The 10,594-nt window shown below is 44.4% G+C and overlaps 1 protein-coding gene across 4 annotated transcripts in view; it reads right to left on the minus strand.

Moving 5' to 3' along the window:
* The window catches only part of LOC133345644 (nucleolysin TIAR-like), a 92,121-nt gene extending 85,569 nt beyond the window's left edge, over positions 1 to 6,552 (minus strand). For all 4 annotated transcript variants that reach the window (XM_061556594.1, XM_061556592.1, XM_061556591.1 and 1 more), the window contains exon 1: positions 6,429 to 6,552. In XM_061556594.1, coding sequence (XP_061412578.1) covers positions 6,429 to 6,457 — 29 coding nt within the window. In that variant the 5' untranslated portion in view covers positions 6,458 to 6,552. The remainder of the gene's footprint in view (positions 1 to 6,428) is intronic.
* Between the last annotated feature and the right edge of the window lie 4,042 nt (positions 6,553 to 10,594).

Consider the following 10,594-nt stretch of genomic DNA (forward strand, 5'->3'; position numbering starts at 1 on the left):
CATCTCATTTGTATTGTTTGTGTCGCATGCAATGTATTTTATTTTTTTTAATTATCTCAGTTTTACTGTCGAAATCGTATTATCTAGACTTTGTATTCAGTATCACTGAATACAATATTAGCTTTCATATGATCAAAATATCGGGTTTCCTAACTTGGTAATGGTATTTAACATTAATTCTCGCCGTTTCGCTTTAATATATTTCAAGTATGAATAACAATAAACTCAAAAGCTCTTTGATTGGAGTTCACTCAACATAATTATTCTAAAACATTGTAACTTTACAATCAATAAGGCTCAGATATGTCATATCGCATGAATAATCTATGCGAGTAGTGAATAAACATTTGATCATAAATTAAGGAAAGCTTTATTTAATATTAAACATTTAATATATTCCACCTTACACATTAAATACTCATAATTTGTTAAACAAGTATGGTACCATATTGCACTGAATGTTCAACACAAAGCATATTAATCAATAACAAACCCATTATCTTACAGCGGATGAGACAACATGCGTCCACCACACATGCTGAAAAAAAATCCATGACGCCATCGTTGTCTATAAAGCGTTTCACAAAGCATTCATTTAACGGGAATTGCCTGAGAATAGGTTTTCCCCTTTTTTCTGGCAACAAAACAGGTGTTAAGATGTTAAAACACCAAACTGAAACCTTTTACAAGGAATCATGTCTGCATTAACCACAATACTTGTGGTCAGAATGCAAACAAAAAACGTACTCTGATAATAATATATGCATTGTTTTAGAACCCGATTGGTCCACACCAGAAACAACCTAGTCTCAAAACGGTGTTAAACCAGAGGATGCCAAAAGGTATTTGCCTATTTTCTAAAAAAATAAGTCACATGATAGTGATAAACTAATACTGCGGTTCCACAAAGTCACAAAGCAATATATATAAAAAATTTACACTATTCACATTGTGGGGTATTTAGCTAAACAATACAAAAATCGTGGATTTTAAATCGTAACGATATATCATGATGATAGTAAAACTGCAGCCGGGTGGACTCACAGTTCCTATGATCACTGTTACATTGCTATTATGGCTTTATTTTGATTTCGAAAACTTTTTTGGTTTGGCCATGTTTGTTTGTTGCAGTACGGAGTTAAGACTGATGGCCTTAATCTAAGTTGTCTTGTGCTTGTTGTTGTTTAACTTGCATCCCACTGAGATTTTTGGGTGCTTTTTCTGCAATATTTTGCTGTCTTTTCTTGGATTTTCTGTTTGCACAGTCACGTAGTCACTTGAAGATGTTTTCTTGTTCATGTTTTTGTTTGTCGCGGTTGCACCCGATTCAAGAGCCGAATGGCTCACCGGGCTATACCAAATAAACTGAAACTGAGCTAGCCGTATTTCGCGCTTGGCCTGACCAGTGCTGCTATTAAAAACCCCCCATCTGAAACGTACACGAAATAGCAAAAAAATAACAAAAATTACAGATTATTTTACATACATTTATAAACGTGTTCTTAATAGTATTTGGCTGCTATACATTTCCACACGAGCCACTTCGTTGGGCTATCATTTGTGGCCGGGTTGCTTCTGAAAATAATCTAAATAGTTCAGTGGGTCTTACCTGGTAATAAGAAAAAAACAGGTTAAATAGTTTAGGTTCATATACTTTGGAATATAATTGGTAATACACATGATGCGCGAGAACACGTTATGGTGTCTATATTGTATCAAATAGTTCAAGTGTATTAAATGTACTTATGGCATTATGTTAGTGGTGGGTGACTGCCATGCAAATGATTGCACAGCAAATATAAACGCATGTTCTTTTTACTTTTTGGTTTGTACACTAACACACACACAAATGTATGTACCCTACTTACAAATGTATGTACCGTACTACATATAAACATATACTGTATCGTACATATGTACAGCATACATGTAAGGCACATACGCGCGTATTTGTTTTTACTTAAGATTTTTATTGAAATCACGGCTAGCCGGACTAGGGCCCCCCCCCCGCCCCCGCAATAAGTTCAACTAGCTGGACTTTTCCTGTATCGCGGCAACCCGAGTATTCATAATACAGGTTTTTGGGTTAGATCGCGTAAATATAATACGTTGTTAAACCCACCACCCGACAACCAATTAATAAGGTTTTTCACGTAAACAGAACAAGACAATTTGTTACTAGTACAGCACACCGGTGGAGAGCAAAGCCACACCATTTACCATCTGCATCATCAGGCAGACAGCCATCTAGCAGAATCAGGTAGACAGCCAGATTATGGCTCTTCTTCTTTGGAATCTGAGGATGCTAGTTATAATTACTGGCAAAACGTCGTACTCAGATTGTAAATGTTGTATATTTTCTCACCAACACACCAGTGCGCTGTACTAGTAACGAATTGGCACGTTCTGTTTACGTGACAAACCTTACTAATTGGCTGTGTCGGGTGGTGGCAGGTTTAATGACACATTATATTTACGCAATCTAACCCCAAAAAAAACCTATATACTGGATATTGGTCGCGAACGCCTTCTATGTGTTAAACTGACGACCCCTAGTATTCCCATATGCTTCATCTGCCTCATTTGCATTTTCCGCAATTGTGCTATCCCGTTTGTAGTTTATTTATTTTAATATCCCTTGTATCTTTTATATGGCAAACACACTGTATTCTGCATTGTTCTGTACATCTTGCTTATTCTGTTCCTTTTGTTATATACCATCTCATTCGAAATGTCCATCTCATATATTTTGTCTTACCATTTGTGTAATCTACGATTGTCTTGTGTTTTTTTCATCAGCAAAAATGTACACTAGTCGATAATTTGCATGCAACTTTCATATATAAGGGAATTCATTTTTATATTAAGTTCGTTGACCTTACGCCACACCTCCAATGACCACGGTTGGCTAGGTAGAGTGTGAGAGAAGTTCAACATACATACAATGCATGTATCATAATTAAAGTAATCCATTTGTATTGGTCCATCGTTACACACCTATGGGTCAGTGTGCCTACAGTTCAGGGCACAGTTCCCACACATGCTTGTTGACTGTGATTGTCTAACTTCAGTAAAGTGGACCATTGTGTGTTGGTGGCAGAGCCCAAAGCTGAACAGAATCTTATTGTAGGGCAAAATAATTGTGGGTCCTTTAAGTTCTCCTGGCTATTCACAAAATTACACATCACCTCAAATCTCTCAACTAGTCTCAAATAACGGTGTGTGCTTTGGTTAACAAAAGTCAGGAACCACATTTCCTCTAGACGACAAATGCAACAAAACAAGCGAGTGAAATATTTCACATTTTGAAGCTAGAAAATAATGATTTAGACCTTGCACTGGAGTAAAGAACTTTTGGAAAACCATGACAATTACAGACTGCAATGGAAATATTTCACAACCAGAAAATCAAATAAAAAATTTAAATTCACGTAACCACTACGGCATGCCCTTTAACCAAACATTCGGAGCGATTACTGCTTCCATATGAATTCTCATCGCGGCGATCAAACAGTCTACAGTAATTGCCTAGTTGGGCACTTAATATTCTAATCACTGTGCTGCATTAGCGTTGATCGCACCTTAATCTGAGGAAACTAATGGAAATACCCACGTTTTCACCATTTATCTTTAAATAATATCGATACAATAAAATGTAGTATTAAATGTCTACAGCATTAACAGCAAGCATGTTATAGAAGCTACAGCACTTGTTAGAAAGCTGACTGTGAATTATGCCTAGTTATGTTTGGCCATAAATACGTGATGTCTCCTCTTGCTCCAACACAGCATGGACGAGTCTGTGCGGGGAACGAGGAAGTGAAGAGCAGCAACTGAGAGAGTGCGTGAGCATTTTAAAATCCTTGTAATAACCATTCCCTCCTTCGGACATTTTGGTGGAAAAGGAAAACCTTAAGGAGCAAAGCAAAGCCAGGTTGAATTTGACATGTATGTCCAGGCCCTGCATTCCTTCACTGGCCTAACACGCATGATGTGGATCAAGCACAAATACAAAACTCATAGCCAATTAGCCGCATGTGAAAGCCAGGCAATCAGACGCCCATGCAGGCCTGCCAATAATGCTCAATGCTGGGCAGCTGGGCTACGAGCTTATATTTGCAAGCTAACTAATCGGCAGTGTACAAGACTGCTAATAAGTTTACAAATATAAAAACATGCCTTTCAAGTTGAGCCAAGAGATATGCAAATGAATATTTGCATTTGCTATCCTTTTAATAAAAATGCAGTGCGTGACCAATCAACCCACCACCCCGAACATATAACACAATCCATATACGAACTTCCATGACCCAGGCATATCCGAACAAGAGGCAGCCACGACACTACACGACCCAAAAAATCTAAACAACATTAAACCTTGAACATGCTCTTTTAGCCATTGCTGTACGTCTTAGTACCGATGTCTCGATTAATAGATTCACCGATCCACCACTTATCACTGCTATGACCCCCCCCTCCCCCTTTGAAGTCGGTCAACCTTGGCGCAAAACAAGTTCAAAACAGTTGAGCTGCACACAACGCAACACAATGTTCTGAAGCGGGCCCAAAATACACATGCTGTGCACAACAGACATCGCTTGTGAACGATGTTGCTGGGTCAGCACAGAAACTCCTATTTGCCTGCAGTCCCATAATCCTTGCATTGAAGGCCTTGCTGTGCCTCTTGCTCATGAAGAAGTCTCCCTTTTCCAAGAGACACGGCAGCAGAGTGCAAAAGCTGTGCTGGACTGAACAACCCTCAGCCGAGCTGGGGTGAAGACGTCACTTTCACAAGAGCCTGGCATACAGTAGCAGCAGTCTTCCTTAAACACCCCGTAGTTATTACTACACTCTCGGCCACTCTGGGTCAAACTGCTACAATGACGCTTCTCATTCATGCATCTAAACATCCCCACACTACGCATATAGAATGGAAATTTAAACGTACACATGACACGGCCTTCTTTCAAATATATTTTTGACACGTGCTGATATTTAGAGGTCTTGAAAGTTAGGTGAAATCACAATGCAATAAAACAAATAAATTTGAGAAACACTTCGCTAAAGTAAATGACTAAAATGCTCCTCAGGCAGTGTATAAAGACACACTCCTTGCATTTTGTTCCATTCTGCTGGAAAATGCAGACGTGTCTAGCAGCACAATGGCAGCACGGTCCTCTCGCACTCTCCCAACACACGCAGTGGAACAACTGGCCACTGCAAAATCCACGTGTCCTTGCCATTTGCTTTGTAAATTAAACATCAATTGACTTATTGCGATGCCCATAACGAGGCGAAATTGATCGTGAAATATTACATGCACAGGGAAACTGGAGGGCACTCACGTCAGTACTGGATGGTGTCTAAGTAAATTCGTACGGATTAAATGCGAGATTCTTAAATTGAGGCTTTGTCACGATAGATTTTGCTGTTTTATTCGAAAACACTGACATGCTCCAAGGCTGGCTGAGACGCCTAATTATTGCATCTGGTGGTACCCACACACACCCCAGGACGGCTTTATATTTAGTTGATTGTTGCAGATGAAGTGCTGCAGCGATATCAATGTGTAGTGGACCAAGTGGGGATTCTCCACACGCACTCCTCACTCAGGGGCACACACAACTTCATCCACACGCAGGTGAGGATCCATCAAGAGTCTCTGTTGCCAGATTTGGGTCTGAATGCGAGGCAAGGAGATGGTGACACCATCTCAGTCCCAAAACTCCATCCTCCCACTTAAAACACCATCGATCCTCTCACTCAAACATTACCCAACCAATCCCCTCTCAACACCACCACCACCACAATCATATCCTTAAGCACAATCCTCTCAATCACCAACATCCCACCCTTCCACTCACACAAATCCATCCTCTCTCGCGAACACCACTCGCCCCCCCATACTCAAACACCATCCTCACACTCAAAACATCATTCCATCTCCTCGCGCAAACACCTATCCCGTCCTCACACTCAAAACATCATCCCACCACCTCACGCAAACACATACCCCGTCCTGAAACGCTCCAACATCTCCCGAACACCACCATCCCACCCCAGCCCGTGCCCCCCCCAGTGATTGTGGAATGGAGGGGAGCTTCCGCGCGCTCGCGCCCCGCGTCAAAAAAATTAACAAAATCACGCGGTCGCCGTCGGCGCAGGAGGCACGTCCCGTTCCTTTTAAACATCGCTACTCCATTCGCGACTACAAACGTAACAATAAAGATAATTCCTGAGGAAACGACAACAAAGGAGCACAACAATGGCAACATTAGCCAGGCCGGCCTGCGCGGTGAGCCAGGCCCTGGGCCTCGGCTCACCTCGCCTCGCCCCATGCTCCCTCGCGTCTCCTCGCCCCGTCCCTCTCCACGTCGCCTAAACGCCTTAACCCCCCCGCCGTGTCCACACTCCGCCTCGCCACTCACAGCGTCTTGGGCTGCCCGTCGTCCTCCATGGCCCCACCACGCCTGCCGTGTCTCTCTGCGCCGCGTCCCGGGCTCAGGCGAGGGGCAGGGCGAGCGCGAGACGCTAGGCCGAGGGGCGGGGCTGCTGGAGGGAGTAGAAGGGACGAGGGGGGCGGGGCTAAAGGGGGCGGGGCTGGGGATGTAGGGGCGGGGCTGGCGCTGCGGGTGAAGACAATGGGAGCGCGCGCGCTCGGGTAAAAGATGGCGGAGCGGGGGGAGGAGTGGAGCCCCTCCCCTCGCTTTTGGTTAACCCCCCCCCTCCCTCTTCCCCCCCATGACTCTTGCAAAACCACGCCCACTACAAAGCCCCGCCCTCCACGCCACGTGATCCCCGACCTGCCAACACGTGGCCAGCTCCGCCCCCCCCGCCGCCCTGTTACACGCGTTTCCTCTGACGTCATTGCACCGCACACCTCCCATTGCCTCCACCACCGTCGCTTCACGCATGCGCAGAGCGCGGCTGCACTGCCCGGATGACGTCGTGGCAGCGCGGGGGAAGGGGGCGGGGCTCTCTCATTGCCCCCCCCCCTCGCAAACCACGTGTCATGTCCGTGTTTGTTTATGGGTCAGGCCACGTGGTGGTTTTCCGGCCAAATTTTCGTCATCCACTCCCCACCGTCCGACGCGATTGTCACCGTCTACAAATATCGATTATCTATTCGCGCCAACCTATTGATCGAATTCTGACCCATAAAGCGCCTCACCGGTTGCTTGAGACCTTTTCATGGCTGAATTGAACGTCATCATACAACGACGTTTAACTCAAAAGCGCTTTGAGCATAGTCAGGGAGGGGAGTTTCGGAAATGGGGCGTCAACAACAATTCCCTGAAAAGGAGACGGACGACGTTTCAGGCAAAGACCTTCCTCGCACATTAAGCACTGCAAAGCCACCACATTGCAGACTGCCCTCGCTTCTCTCACACGGCTCCACTGGAATTCACTCCGATCGTCTCCCTCCCAAATTGGTGTGCTACAGTGTATATTGAACGCATGTGGGTGTGGGGGGGGGGTAAATCAAACTATTCTTACACGAGCGCAATGCAGTTATTGTCTCCCTCAAGGGTTTTGCATTCCGACAGGTACTTCTGCTTTGTAGTTAAAGAGGCAATGCAAATCAATAACATAATATCGTTACAATATTTTTTTGCACCCATAACATTGAGCAACGTCTCAGAAGTTTATTGTTTAGCCGAGGGGACCCGCTTTTGGCACCTTGTTCTTTAGTGGGGCAAGCTGCCAGAAGAAGCTTTATCCATTTCGAGTCACACGCCAGCCATAACACTTTAGGACGCATATTTTAAACGCGTCGACCACTTACCGATTTTCAACCGAATCGTTCTGCTTTATAAATTTACGTTTGATGTAATTTTTCCTTTGAAAATCGTTATGCGGTAAAAAAAATTACAAACTCGACAGCCTACCAGTAGGGTTAACAATTGTGCTTGAATCGCTGAGAAGTACTTTTCGACTAGGGCACCCACACCTTCATTTCCATCATTTGAAATGTCATAATGTGGGCTGCAAACGTCAATACGCCTCGAAGCGTATGCTAAATGGTTTAACATCTATACTGCATGTCTAAATGAGCTCAAGCCTTCCGTGAATCACGTGACTGCTATGTGACCACCCCCACTCTCAATCCCTCCCCTCTTCCAGACCCCTGTGAAAACAAATGCTGCTTCGTACAAAATCCAAGGGCCTCATCTTTCCCGACCATTTGGTTCAATTTTTCCATTCCTTTACCATCCCTTTCCTCTTATTTACTATTCATTCCCTTGTATCTTTCTTTTCCCATTCCTTTTTCTTTTTCCATACATTACATTCTTGACCCAACTCCCCTTCCTGTTGTGTGCCACGAGTTAAAGGTTGTTCGTACACATACATGCAATACAATTATTACAAAATACACTGTTTTCATTAGCAATGTAAAAATATACATTTCTGGTAACTGAAAGTAAAAAACAGGAAAACCTGGTTACTGGTTTGCTGCACATATAGAAATGTCTCGCAGTAAACAATATTTTATTTTTTAACTAAGAAACGAAGGGAGCTTGCGTTGTGTAATAGCGCACTGGACATGCAAAGTGCAGATTCGATTTCATCTCCCTGGGCAGCAGTTTAAATAATGAAAAAAAAATATTCTTAAATCTCCCAAAAACTCTGTTCACTCAGCAGAATAAATTAGTAAATTCTGGCTACGCACACCTCTTCTAAGACACGTGGTCGGCGTGGAAGAGTAGACTAAATACCCATTGGAGCTTCCTCGTGAGTGGTGTATTATTGCGTACCTGACACAAACCAGGTGTTTTAATTTCCCAGGACGACTTACAGATTTATCATGGCAGCTGCCCACACGAGGGTTGTAACTGTGATATTTGGGGCCCTGTGGGGAAGTATTCACTGAATCTCCTGAACAGAAGTAATCTGAGTGAATAATGACCAAATTCAGTAATTGAATTAGAGGGAGCTGCCATCAGTGGGAAATGAGATTCATCTGGTCGTGGTTCAGGCTCTCCGATGGTACTCTTCAGGGTGGACCAGACTTCAGACACGGAGGCACAAGAAAGGATCTCCAGGATTGGATGATAATTCCATGCTGGAGTCATCCCGGGTTGACAGATGCTCTCAGCTCAGCATCCAAAAAGATGGGTCTGGCTATTGTATGTTATGTGGTTGTCCACCTGATGACGGACGCTTGTGTTGCGCCCGAAACGTCGTGATTTAATTTATTTTCTTTTATACCTACGTGACTTTACCGAAATAACCTAAGAGTACGTGTAATCCCGATTGGGTAACGTGCGGCCAAGTTTAAACATTTGGATGACACCAGCGCACAACGGCTTGCTCTCGTCAAACGACAACGGGACCTTGAACGTCCACCCTGAAGAAGACAGCGCCGTAGTATTTCATGGTTAATGTACCTGCATTATTAACCAGTGCGGCCCACCGGATTCAAACCGTGGAACCCCTGCAACGAGTGGCAAAACGCACGACCACGTTACCGCTCCAAGTAACGCGCATGCGCGGTCATTAACGCCACGATTTAATCGGTCTTTAATATATTGGACCTCAAAGCTCGCTCACCAACACATTATAATTTTGTACTCGGACAGGGCTCGGCAAACCTGCGGCTCCAGAGACGCGTGCGTATGGATCCCTACAGTCACGAAAACTTCAAATCTAGATTGTATGTTATTATTTCAAAGTCTGGTGGCCGGGTATTACCTTTGTGCAGCTGTACAGGCTGTTGCTGTTTTGTGAATTGTTGTATAACAGCCTCGCCAGGGCTACACCATTGTGCCTATTACTGGGTTAACATATATGACCGTAGTGGCATGCACAGCAAGAAGGGAAGCCAAACCAGCCAGCTGTGCGTGACATGTCAACCGATGTGTGTGCGGCACCACCCCAACCAGGATGCAGCCTATAAAACCATCTAAAAAACCCAATTGAAAAAATAAAAACATCAGAGTAAAACCTTGACCTCAGCTTCATCAGGGGACGAAAACCGTTATTGTTAGAACTGTGTGCATTGTCTATCTCAGATTCCCTCGCTGCAAACATCTCACACACCGTGTCTCTCTGCATCCCTTCTGCTCTATGTATGCTTTGCCTATTCCACACATCTCTCCACGCCGTTGTGCATGTCTCCGAGTCTTTTGCTCCAAGCCTCTCAACTTGACACACGCCCACACCGCGCTCGCTCAGCACTCATTAGTGGCGCATCGTAGAGGCATCGTCATTAGATGCGCGCATGTTGTGACGTGAGAGCCGAGTGAGGGGCAGAGATATATTTTTTCATAGCAGTGACTGCTCCCTCACGTTTCGTGATATTTTAAATGTGGCACTGTTGTGCCTTCAAGCTAGGCCTCCGGTTCATGTTCGTGGTGGTGAATTCACCCATTTGAAACGATGGGACGCTGCAGCGTCATGGACTGTCAGTTTTTCAGAAAACATATTTTTGCTAAATAACATAGCGTTTATTCCACATCCTCCCTCGCATCATACAGTGCAACATCCTGACATTACCAGTTGCATCGACGGTATCAGGCACACTGGACTCATCAGAGCAGGCGGGGGGAGGGGTGGAAGGGATATTTTTTTGGGGGGAGGGGGTGGGTGGCCA

Source organism: Lethenteron reissneri, chromosome 22 (assembly GCF_015708825.2).
Source record: "Lethenteron reissneri isolate LAM-NWPU_2019-01 chromosome 22, ASM1570882v1, whole genome shotgun sequence".
NCBI classification, from domain to species: domain Eukaryota; kingdom Metazoa; phylum Chordata; class Hyperoartia; order Petromyzontiformes; family Petromyzontidae; genus Lethenteron; species Lethenteron reissneri.